The sequence below is a fragment of the Aotus nancymaae genome, unplaced genomic scaffold, assembly GCF_030222135.1.
Source record: "Aotus nancymaae isolate 86718 unplaced genomic scaffold, 86718_ANA_hifiasm-v0.15.2.pri h1tg000012l, whole genome shotgun sequence".
NCBI classification, from domain to species: domain Eukaryota; kingdom Metazoa; phylum Chordata; class Mammalia; order Primates; family Aotidae; genus Aotus; species Aotus nancymaae.
In genome coordinates this window covers 16,460,001-16,472,864 of record NW_026988423.1, presented here as the reverse complement: position 1 = coordinate 16,472,864, position 12,864 = coordinate 16,460,001, and the positions used below count along the sequence as shown (strand labels likewise).

General features: G+C 38.8%; 1 protein-coding gene across 1 annotated transcript in view; it reads right to left on the bottom strand.

Moving 5' to 3' along the window:
• Nucleotides 1-12,864, bottom strand: part of SIK2 (salt inducible kinase 2) — a 121,306-nt gene that overhangs the window by 18,724 nt on the left and 89,718 nt on the right. The window contains exons 5-8 of the mRNA XM_012470542.2: nt 4,277-4,401; nt 3,712-3,835; nt 1,887-2,107; nt 188-340 (exon numbers count right to left, since the gene is read on the bottom strand). Coding sequence (XP_012325965.2) covers nt 188-340; nt 1,887-2,107; nt 3,712-3,835; nt 4,277-4,401 — 623 coding nt within the window. The remainder of the gene's footprint in view (nt 1-187; nt 341-1,886; nt 2,108-3,711; nt 3,836-4,276; nt 4,402-12,864) is intronic.

Genomic DNA, 12,864 nt, shown 5'->3' with positions numbered 1-12,864 from the left:
TAAAGTTAACTCTTAAAAATGAGAAAGTGCTAAAACATCTGAGAATCTAGTGAATGACAGGCAGAAACTTTACAGAAAAACAGAGTGTAGAGGATGAAATCCTAACCCTTTGTACTTTAAGAAGAAAAATCTGTCAAACGTGAACAGGCACATGCACAGATAAGACTGTCAGCTAAGGGGGCATTACCTTGGCAACTGTTTGCTCAGCAATGGTGCTAGGCCGGCGCTGGCGGCCATCAAGTCTCTGCTCCACTGGGAAACTGCTCCTATGTGATTTCAGGCGCTCCACCAACAAGAAATAAATGGCAGCAAAATGGTTATAGCTCTTGTTCTGCAAAGACTGAAAGAAAAAACAAGTGGTAAAGATAACTGTAAAGACCAATGCAATGATCTATACATGCCTAAAAAAATAAAAGGAATGAAATTGTGTGTTCTTAAAAATAGGGTGAAAACCAAAATATGCCTCAAGATGAAAGCTGCTCCAAAACTGAGACTGGAAGGCAGAAAACTTCAAGTGTCTAGAATTAATTATATAAAGATGATCCTTTTAAGTGCGTTGACCAGCCCTTTTACATGAACAAGATCCATTTATTTTTCTGCCATCACATAGACATTCCCCAGTGCTGTCATATGGCCTCATCTCATAGCTGTTAGAGGGTAAGGTAAATTAGCAACCTGAGCCCGAGGCTCTAATTCCATAGCTTCAACACAAATCCGGACCATTGCAAACTCTGAAGTGAATGGTTCAAGTATGTGGAGAACTTTCTGATGATTATTTTGGGCTGGAGAATGACATCTGGATGCTAAATTAAGAGACACTATGTCTCCGTTCTTAGGTAATTTTTTCCTCTTGTTTTTGCAGTCCCACCCTCTTAAAACCTTGAAAATAAAGTTGCTTCCCAAATATTCACATCTCTAGCCTGCCAGCTTTCCCAGATACTGAGGGAACAGAGAAACAACTGCTCCTTTGGCTTCCAATTCCACCTGACAGTCAGCATGGGTGCTGTGCAGGGCACCAGGATGCAGAGCACTCTCAGCAAAAATCACAGGTCAGTGGAATCGGCATGCCCAGCTACTGCTCTGGACATACTTCATGGACAAGTACAGCAAAACATCACTGAGCACACAGTGAGTGAAGCAGAGTCAGCCTGGTTTCACTTATGGCTACGTGGGTTGGGGGGAGGCAGCACAGTCTGGAGCCTTGGTGTTTCACAGGAAACAAGGCGGCATTTGATATTCTTTCTTGTTAGGTTTCTTCCTCAAAAGCACCATTTGCTTTTTTACTATTGTAGCAGTATTAGAAATATGTATATCCTATAAGCATGCTAACTATTTGAGGACAGAAATAAAAGCCAAGAGGAATTTTCCAGGTTCATGACCTTTGCAGTTCTGTGACCCCTAATATTTCCAAATCAGGAGCCCACCTGTTTTTGCCTTCTTAGTTTCTCCAGTTCACAATCTAAATCCCCTGGCTTTCTTAAACCTGATACCTACCCTTCTTGTTTCTTGCTTGGCCCTTTGCCTATCTGCACATTTACATTCCATAGAAACTAGTTAAATACCTATGTAAAACTTCATGCTTCATCGTGGAAGAAACTTTCTACCTTGTATTTGTTAAGCTTCCATCTCTGCCTTTTCTGGGTCTTTTATAAATGCCTCCTCTTGAATATTTTGGCAGATGGGGCAAAGAAAGGAATTTAAGAAGCTGGATAAAAGCAAATATAAATAGAGTCTGATATCATCCATAGGGAACACTGGACAGTACGCCTAGGCGCTGGGGATACATGTGCTAAAAGACCAGCATGACAGGTGTGAGCATGAAATTTCAAGTAACTAAGTGCAGCAGAACCCTGAAATACCTTTAGTCAAATCTCTGATCACTTTACCTCAATGGTTTTCTGCTGATCTATTCCAAGGCTGTGCATCAATCGCAGAACCTGCTCATTAAACTCCCCGATGGATGGCTCATTTTCTTGCTCTTGTGGATAGAGAACAGGTCTCTGGACAGGAACTTCTATGAGCATCCATTTATGCTCCTTGATTTGAGCTATGGTTAGCCGTTTGGATGGATCGAGGACCAACATCCTTCGAATAAGGTGCTCGCAATCTACAGAAAACATAATGTTACAAAAGTCACATAAATCACCTTGCACTTCAGGGTTATCACTTGACTCATGTGACTTTGTACAAGGTTGTTAATCTTTGTATCTTCTACTGGAAAATGGAAGGTCAAATGAATAAATGAATACACACAGGCTACTTAAATTTGTCAAGTTCACATGGTGAACAAATACTTAAGAAAAACAAGAGGGTGTAGGTCTATCAGATTCTGGGCTAAATGAAACTTTGTACTGAATTTTGCAACTGAAAATATCTAGAAACAGAATTTGATTTCCACTAAAGAAATGAAATAAGCCTCATTCCTAGAACAAGCAAATAATAAATTGATCCTTGGTCATATCTAATGCTGATATACTAAGGCTATGTAGGAGAGGCAAAGAGCTCTCCAATGGGCTGCTGCTCTCTTCCACATCACTGCAGCTGAGAAAAGTGTATGTAAAATATTATTACTTTGGATTACACCAAGAAAACTACACTGCTGCAACTTTGAGCACTAGCATATTCTCTGAGTTGACATGATTCTCTTCACTCACACATAAGCCAACCTCCTGTTACTATAAGCCAGGCGCTATACTAGTTCTTTACATAGATTATGATTATTAATTATTATTATTTTTAGAGACAGGGTCTCATTCTGTTGCCCAGGCTGGAATGCAGTGATGCAATCACAGCTCACTGCAAACAATCCTCCTGCCTCAGCTTCCTGAGTAGCTAGAACTATAGGTGCATGCCACTACACCTGGCTAATTGAAAAAAAAAATTTTCTTTTTGGTAGAGACAGGGTCTTGCAATATTGTCCAGGCTGGTCTCTAATATCTGGCCTTAAGAGATACACCCGCCTTGGCCTCCCAAACCACTGGAATTATAGGTATAAATCACCACCCCTGGCTGACAGATTAATTAAACCTTATAATATCCCTAGGATAGGAGCTATTGTTATTTCCATTTTATAGATGGGGAAATTGAAGCACAGAGAGGAGATAAAACTTGTGAAACTCATATGGCCAGTAACTGGTGGATTCAGGATGAAAACCAGGCAGTCTGGTAGTCTGGCTTCACATCCATGCTCTTAATTATGAAGAGTATTATTTCTACTGTTAGTAGAAAGAAAAGTTAAGACTGATAACCAAAAATGAAACTAAGGGGTAAACTTAATTGCTGTCTAGGTAACATCTCAATACATGACAGACAGGGATTATGGCATATCATTTGAATTTAGCAGTTTTGCCAGTTGGCTTTTTATTTAATTAAAAAAATTTTAATTTTATAAAATCCATTTCATATTGGAGTAAAATGGTGGTGAATCTGGCTTCGTTAAATCTAAAATAAACCTGGGACATTTACAGACCCAGAATCAATGAGAAGACATGATGCTCTTAATCTGGGAAATGTTCTGTGTTCAGTTGCAAGCAAAGGCAGGAACTTGTCTCACCTACATAAAGGAGGGTGCTTATTTCTATAGCTTTTAAAATGACTCAGTCACTTTATTTGGCACCCAAACTCTTAGAAAAAAAGAAACTTTTACCTAGGCCATTTCACTTGGAGCACAAACACTGTAAAACACCATTAGTAAGATGAACAATTTGTTACCTTCTGACATGAAATATGGAATCCGAAATCTTCCTTCCAGAACCCTCTGCCTCAAAATCGGAAGCGTTGGTCCATCAAAGGGCAGAGCTCCACAGACAAGGACGTAAAGAACAACTCCCATACTCTAAGGAAGAAAACAATGCAGAGACTTTTCTACCAAGAAGGTCAAACTCTCTTTGTTTTCCTGAACATCCTCAGGGCTCTTGAAATCATATGGACTGAAAGATTCCTGTCTGAATTTATTATTTTCTTAGAATTTGAAAAAAATCCAAAACCCTGACTGCCGCAATAAGTATCTTATAGTAAATACCAAAGAATTTGAATTTGATCATTTTGATTACTACTTAACTTTAAATTACTGCTGATATTAGGATGATAACACCAATCCTTAGAAATTCTTTCCTAGGGATCCATTTCAAGATGCTCTGACTAATTATAGTCTAGAGGATGGGGAAAATATGAAATACTGCTTATGTGTTAAGTACCAGGAGCTTCTAAGATGGGCCAGAGCACCAATTATTATCATTATAGATGCATTTAACAACACAGCAAAGCAAAGCAGTACCCAGATGTCCAGCTGTGGTCCTTCATACTGCTGCCCTTCAAAGACTTCTGGGGCTGCATAAGGGGGGCTGCCACACCATGTTGCCAGCAGTTCACCAGTTTTAAAGAAATTTCCAAAACCGAAATCTATTGGAATGGAAATAAATGTTACTTTCATCTATGCTCTCAAACTATACTGCATTTCTCTGTAATAAATTTTATAATATGCTATATTAACAATATCACTACTATTTACTGTGAGGACTGGGATGGCATCTGTGTTGTGATGTTTCCCTAGCATTAGCACAATGACTAGCAAATAGTAAGTACTCAATAAATGTTGCTGAATAAATGTGTAAATGAATCAAGTTTTCTTCCCAAAGAGAGTAAGTGAGAGACTGGAAAAAGACTTTATATCATGAGTGTTAAGGCTGAAAGAAAATCAGCCTTAAAGTGGACCACCAACTAGAATTCAATAATCTTAGAACTTCAGTTACTCAATGACTGCTAAAGAGCTCTTTATCTTAAACGGTCTATAAGGAAAGAAACAAATGAGTAAAACTCTAAGATATTCACCTAAACACAACTGAGTGACTGGCTGCCATTACCCCAGATATATTGCCCTTTAAGGCAACTGAGTGTAGTGTTTCGTAAGTAACAACCTTCTAAGTGTCGGTCCACATATCCTGTTTTAGGCAGACACCCATCTGAATAGCTCATTAACATATGATAGCTATATAGCCCAGCCACAAGCCACCTATCACCATTACTTATTTACTAATTTATAGACTGCAGTGGCATTATAGTTCAAAACAGTTAGTGGCCTTCTCCTTATAATCTTAGCTATACTGAATCTACAATTTTGATACACAGAATGCACTCTGGAAACACTACTCAGAGGCCTTCAATATGCATTTAAACACTTAGTAAGTATTGTTGTAAATGCAAGTTTATACCCTTTTGCTAAGCCTTTATAGTCTCATGTTCTTACCAAAGAAACAAATTCCTATTATTTTGTTAAGGTATACTCATGCTGTATTATGTTGCTACATACTCCTGACTGAAGAATACTGTCTCAGTGACAGGAACTGGCTCTCCACCCAACTGGAGTGCAGTATTGCATGCATAGTGGGCTTTAAGAGATGCCTCAAGAAAGACAGGATTGAGTCTCCACTGCCAGAGAGACTGACTGGCTATGTGACTTTGGATCAGTCTTTGTGAGCCTTAGTTTCCCCATCTGTAAAGTGATAAATATACCTAGTCAGCAGGTGCTGTAAGGGCCCAATGTGTTAAAATAAGCTCATTCCATTACTTTGAGACCATACATACATGTACACCTTAGGCAAAGCATTCTCGTAGCTCGCTAACATAAAAACTAGTGGCAAGCAGTGATAATAGTAATAACAGTAACAATCATCACAGCTCCATGGAAGAGTACAACCTATGGAGTCATGAGAACTACAGCTGATTTCCAGTTTTGTCACTTTCAAGCTTCAAGTCCTCTAGGAAAGTTATTTTTTCCATATCTATAAATATAGGGATAATTCACCTACCCAGATAGGATGCTGTGAGGATTACATGAGATTAAGAATGTAAAATGTCAGAGCATAGTAGACGTGAAAGGTCAGCTCTCCTCCTCCTGTGAAACCATACCACCAACTGTTGCCTTTCAGAGAAAAAGGTCCCAAGAAAGTAGATAGGAGGGGTAGAAAAAGTTTAGAGGGAGCTTAAGGGTTCAGGAGAGAAAAGAGGGTACATCTAGAGAAAGAGCTTCAGACACAGTCTAAACTGGTGAATAACACTGTGGTCTGCCTTTGGTATTCAGGAGTGTGAGGCAAAGGGGTGCCAGGGAGTTCTCTCTTTACAATGGAACCTCAGCTCAGCTCCACAGTCCACTTTCCAAAATGTCTGTGAGAAAGGTCTTATCTTCACAATACCACGTCTATGACTAACTACTCCTAACACATCATATCCCACATGGACACATGCAGATATATATTTCTAATTTTCTAGAAAAACCATACTCTCAAATGAGTCAAGGACTAGATGTTCCCATGAGTCAAAAACTAGATGTTCTCATGAGTCAAAGACTAGATGTTAAATGAGTCAAGGACTATGTTCCAATGTTAATTTCACCCACAGGATAAAGCAGCACAAGAAGCTCTGGGATGCGTGTTCAGAGAGCCTGAAATACATACAATAATTGCTCCACTTTAAACCATAATCACAGGATGAGTTTTAGTACCTCCAAATAGCATTGGAAAGGTTGGGTTTTTTGTTTTTTGTTGTTTTTTTTTTTTTTGAGACAGGGTCTTGCTCTGTTGTCCAGGCTGGAGTGCAGCGGCATGATCTCAGCTCACTGCAGTCCTCGCACCTCAGCCTCCCAAGTAGCACAGGTGTGCTCCACCACACCCGCCTAATTTTTGTATTTTTTGTTGAGATGGGGATTTGCCGTATCACCCAGGCTGGTCTCCAACTCCTGGGTTGAAGCCTTGGCCTCCCAAAGTGCTGGGATTACAGGTGTGACCCACTACACCTGGCTCATTGGTAAGTTTTTTTTTGTTTCTTTTTGTTTTTATGAGAGAGTCTTGCACTGTCGCCCTGGCTGGAGTGCAATGGCACGATCTCAGCTCACTACAACCTCCATCTCCCAGGTTCAAGCCATTCTCTTGCCTCAGCCTCCTGAGTAGCTGGGATTACAGGCGAGTGCCACCATGCCCAGCTAATTTTTGTATTTTTAGTAGAGATGGGGTTTCACCATGTAGGCCAGACTGGTCTCAAACTCCTGACCTCGTGATCTGCCCACCTCGGCCTCCCAAAGTGCTGGGATTACAGGCATGAGCCACTGCACCTGGCCTCACTGGCAAGTTTCAATATCTCCAGGAGCCCTTGCAGAGCCACTTCATTCTGAACTTCCCATACCAGGTGAAATAAACTCAAAGGAGTGAATGGGACAGAGGTCTGTCAGGAAGGCAGCCTGGCCTCTTTATTGCCTTAGGCTCTCATGGTACACCTTCACAGGCAAGAGAACAAGAGCCAGGAATGCTTCTCTGGACCTGTGGTAGCTCAGTTTCAACTTCTGCTTTACAAATCTAGCACAAAGAAAGCTTCCTGTTCACTTATGAGATGAGTAGTACTAAGTAGCTATTTCTATTTTCTATAGGTAATATGAATCTAAAACTTGGGTCTAAAGGAAAATTAAAAGAAACACTGAAAGGCAAGGTCACTAAGCTGTTACAATATTACATGTGCTGAGGTCTTCTATGACCTTGTCAAAGCACTTTAAATGTTATATTTATAACTTCTTTTGAGACTAGTCTTGCTCTGTTGCCCAGGCTGAAGGGCAGTGGTATGAATCACAGCTTACTGCAGCCTTAATCTCCCAGGCTCAAGTGATCTTTTTGCCTCAGCCTTCCAAGTAGCTAGGACCATAGACTCATACCACCATGCCTGGCTAATTAAAAAAAAATTCTTTTTTTTTGGTAGAGACAAGGTCTCACTATGTTGTATAGGCTAGTCTTAAACTCCTCAGCTCGAGCGATCCTCCTGCCTTAGCTTCTCAAAGTGCTGAGACTACAGGTGTGAGCCACTGCTCCCTGCCAAACACTGTATTTGTAATCATCTGAAGAATGGGTTAAGGAAGACTTTCGTGTCAGGCAGATTTGGGATCAAATTCTGGGTTTTCTATTAGCTATGCAATCTTGGATAAATTACTTAACTTCTTGGAGCCTTGGTTTCCTCATTTGAAAAATAGGGACAATACTTACATTTCATAAAGTTGTTGTAATATAAATAGATATTACATTGTGATTGAAACATATTAGGTAGTCAATAAACAGAAGCTATCATTGCTATTATTATTTATTATTTTATTCATCTGTCTATCCCATCAGACTAAGTTCCTCGGAAGCAGAGAATGGGGGATGACAGTCTGTATTCTCAGACCTCAGTATACCGTCTGCAGACAACAGCTGCTTGATAAAAGTTTGCTATATGAATATATTGTTCCTACCTCTTTTAAAAGTGCTTTACTATGTAACAGGAGCTGATTTAAGCTCTCTGAAGATAACTTCTTCTTAGTAGTTCTATGAAGTATCCTTATTTAAGGAGAAAGTGGGGGTACAAAGTTAAGTACTTTGCCAGAGGTTATACAGCTAGCTACTAATTTGCAGCACTGGAATAGAAACCAAGTTTAACTACTTCGAGCCTTCATTGTTAACCACCACCTTTATGTCTTTCACTGGCACGTCAAAAACAGTTATCTTTGAACAAGTTAATAACTGTCAGAATTAAGAAGTGACAGGAAAAGACACTTAAGAGCCTTTTAATTTCTTCACAGGAATATAGATAACTTGCTTTACCAGTCTGCAGCTTTCTGCCTAAATGCATATAGTGAAATGCCGGCGGCGGGGGAGATGAAATATGAAAATGCAGGATTTATTTCTTACTGCCATTTATTCAAATGAAATGGACTATATTCATGTTTCATCATACTAACCAAGTTCATTCATTCCTTTATTAAGCATCTGCATTCCATACACGTCAGCCACTCTGCAAACACAGAAGTCTTGCAACAACACAAAATAATAAGACTCTATCCACATCATCATCTGATTTTTGGAAAGCATTATGAAAACAATCACTTGGGCATTCGTTTCTTTCTCTGCCAGGCTCACATCAAGTCTAGCCCTGCTGGAAAGCAAACATCTTTCTAGTTTAATATCTTCTCTAATTCTCTGATCTGCAAGTTAATACCTAAAACTATGGCTATGTTCTTCTGACATTTTGCTTGCTATTATAAGCAAAACATTTATGCCATGCAATGTTGGCTTCATTTTGACTTTTGTTAACTTTCAATTTTGAAATACTTTTAGATTTACAGAAGAGTTGCAACAGTAAACTCAGAATTCCCCATACCCTTCACTGAGCTTCCTCTAATGTTAACATTTTGCATACCTATAGTATAACTATGAAAACTAAGATTCAATTATCAAAACATCGATTCACTACTGTTAATTAAACCACAGACTTAACATTTCACCAGTTTTGTCCCCAGTGTTGCTCTTCCGTTCAGGGATTCCACATTGCATTGAGCACCATGACTCCTTAGTCTTCTCTAATTTGTATTCATAGTCTCTCACCTCGGTTCTATATGGCCTGAAATATTTATAGAAGATAGGATTTGGGGTAGTCTTTAATTACAGATCAGTTAACGACTCTCATGAACATCAGCTAGGTCTCAAAAGCTGAGTCCTCTAACTATCTCTTACTTAATTAACCAGCAACAGCAGACCAAGGATATATCTGAACACAGCCCTAGAGCTGCCATTATTGTTTTCTGTTCTATATTTTGAAAGTTCGCTGACTGACCTGTATCATCCTAACACAAACCATTATTACTGTCATCACTAAATTATATAAATTATCAGTGCCCAAACATCATTAGCAAAGGGACAATGTTTTAGGAATAAGAGGGTCTTGTGTACAGTAAATAAGTTGCCTCTGATGATTATTGTCTAATGGGAACCAAGTACAAGGTGGAGAATTCTGTTTGTTGGAATGAAATAATGAAATAAATCAAATACTAACATGCATATAGATCATCTGGGGAAATTGCTAAAGTGTGGATTCTGACTCAGTACGTTTAGGGATGGGCTTCAGATTCTGCCTTTCTAACAAGCCATGAAGGGATGCTCATGCTGCTATCTCCAGACCACTCTCTGACTAGCCAGAAAACAGAGAATGAAACAGAGGCGGTGAAAAGATTTAAACAGTTTGTCAATGTTTACTGTTGCAAAAGATTACACTTGCTAAATACTTTCAGTATTTTTATTTAAATAGGAGACTGAATAAGAAAATTCTTAGGTTAAACGAAGTCACTTTTTTTAAAAAAGGAAAAAAAGCAAACAAAACATTGAAAACCTATCTTCAAGCTAAGAAAAAGTAAACGATTTCTAGGAATCAACACCACTGTGGCAATTTTTAATCTCCAGCAGTGTGTTATAATGTCTAATTTATAATTTAAAAAATCCTCCTACAAAGCAGCAGATGGCTTTAGGGTTAAATTTATCCTCGTTTCTAAAATTACCAGTAGAATTCAGCTACCCAGCTTTGATGAAGAGTTACACATCCTTTGTAATTATAATAGGAGTGAAGAAGACAATTATGAGGAAATGAAAGCTGACAAATGAAAAGTGGAGAGTGATAGAGATGAAGCTGACCCATTGCACAAACTGAATGTGGATCAGCCAACAATGACGTCAATGCATACTTTGTTGCCCACCAGCAAGTAAAGGTCAGTTGCACAGTTCATTTCCAAACATCAGTCACTCTCCCTGTCTGACAGGAGGGAAGGGAACAATCATTACAGTTGAGATGAAACGTGATCCTGCTGACCAGCATAAGACATCTATTTGTCCAGTTAGAGAGTGCAATGAGCTAACGAGCAAGTAAATAATCTTCCTTAGCTTAAATGAAGTAAGGGGAAGGAAAATGAAGAGGGGGAATAAAAAAAAAAAATCAAACCAAAATGAACCCTTTGAGCCATCTTCCATATCCCCAGCAATGCTAAGTAGGACTTAAGGAGACAAAGTTTCATTGTGCTTTTTGATGTAAAGCTCTTTTTACTTTTTACATAATGCCAGTGGCAGGGGAATAACAAATGGAAGACTTCTAATAAATATTTTCCAAATAGATATAAAATATTAAAACATTTTTTAAAGTATTTTTTTCTATCTTTGCCTCTTCTATCCTTTTTCAGCTCTAGGGGACAAATCTGAAATCATACATACAGAAATTTGTCTCAAGGTCATCTAGTAAGTAGGAAGGTTGCTAGAAGCAATGATGGGCCACTGCCTCAAATCAGATAGGAAGTGTTCCTCTTGGGCTAAAGACAAGTGACTCCTGATGTACAGGTCAGATGAATTAGGCTAATTACACAATACTAATTACATTTAAGGTCTCTCTCAGCAAAAAACTAAGTTGCATTAACCAGAGACAATTGAGACTATGTGAAAAACTTTCCTTGCTCCTTTAAGATTTGTATTAAAAAGGCTTTAAAGCCTTAATTAAAAAAACATGCTGAGAGGGTTATATGGCCATTAAAATTTTACGGCTTCGTTTTCACCTGGAATCAATTATACATTGACTACAAATAATAGCTACCTTGTATTGAGTGTTTACACGGTGCCAGGAGCTTTACCTAACAATTTATTTAACGAACAGTTAACTCAGTTAATTAGCACTATGCACCAGGCACTGTTCTAAGTACCCTACAAATATTAACTCAAGCAATAATCACTATAAGATATGAACTTTCATCATTCTCCCTTTACAGATAAGGAAACTGAGAAGAGAGAAGTCAGGAAACATGTTCAAGGTCACAAAACTAGTAAGTGGCAGAGGCAGGATTCAAACCCAGGTATCCTGACTTTAGAGCACGTACGCTTACCTATTACCCTACATCGCCTCCCTGTCTCCAATATTATCACCAACCCCTATAATCTGTTCCTGAAAAACAGAGTTGTATTTAATAGATATGGAAACCCAGGCCTAGAGAGTGTAAATAATCACCCCAAGGTCAAAGCTACTAAGTGGCAAAACCAGAATTTGCACCAGCACTGTTACTCAACTCAGTACTCTACATAAAGTCCGGTTTGACTTGTGATTCACAGATTTTTATCCTTATTTAAATATTTATTATAAAGATTTTGGATTGGGAAAGTTGGAGAATAAAACTAAATATTATTCATCTATTTATTCTCGACTTAATGCCTGATTAGCCAGAGCCAAAATAGCTAGGTGGAAATAGTACTGCAATTACTAAAACTACTGAAAGCCAGTATAGCTTTGCATTCAGCCTCTTACTGCAAATGTTCTCACACTCACTTTTTACAAAGGTTGGAGGTCTCATGATTGAGGTAATGAGTACACACTGGTGTGGGTGAATCCATGGCTCATTAGTGTCTCAAGTTTTTACCCACTGGGGGAACATAACCTGGAAACTGATATCAAAGCCATGTTTCTGTATTTGTTAAAATGAACCATGTTTGATACTTCTATTCCATTTTGTTTTATAAATACAAAACATTTTAATTGAAACCTAGTTTTGGTTTGTGCTTCTCTTCAATTTCAGCATACAACATGGCTAAACCAGTTCATTTATTCAACTCATTTTGTAATTAGAGATTTTCATAAGCAAACAAACAAAAAAACAGAAAAAAGTATAATTTGAAGGAGTAACTTTGTAAGGGTTCTTACAATTTCTTCCCACGGAGCCCTATTTTTCCCATGTATTAGATTCCATTAAGATTTAAGAGTTCTCAGAGATAAGAAGATAATTCTTTTTTTTTTTTTTTTTTTTTGACACAGAGTCTCACTTTGTTGCCCAGGCTGGAGTGCACTGGCTCCATGTCGGCTTACTGCAACCTCCGCCTCCCAGGTTCAAGCAATTCTCCTGCCTCAGCCGTCCGAGTAGCTGGGATTATAGGCACCTGCCACCACGCCTGGCTAATTTTTATTTTAGTAGAGATGGTTTCATCATGTTGGTCAGGCTGGTCTTGAACTCCTGACCTCCAGTGATCCACCCACCTCAGCCTCCCAAAGTGCTGG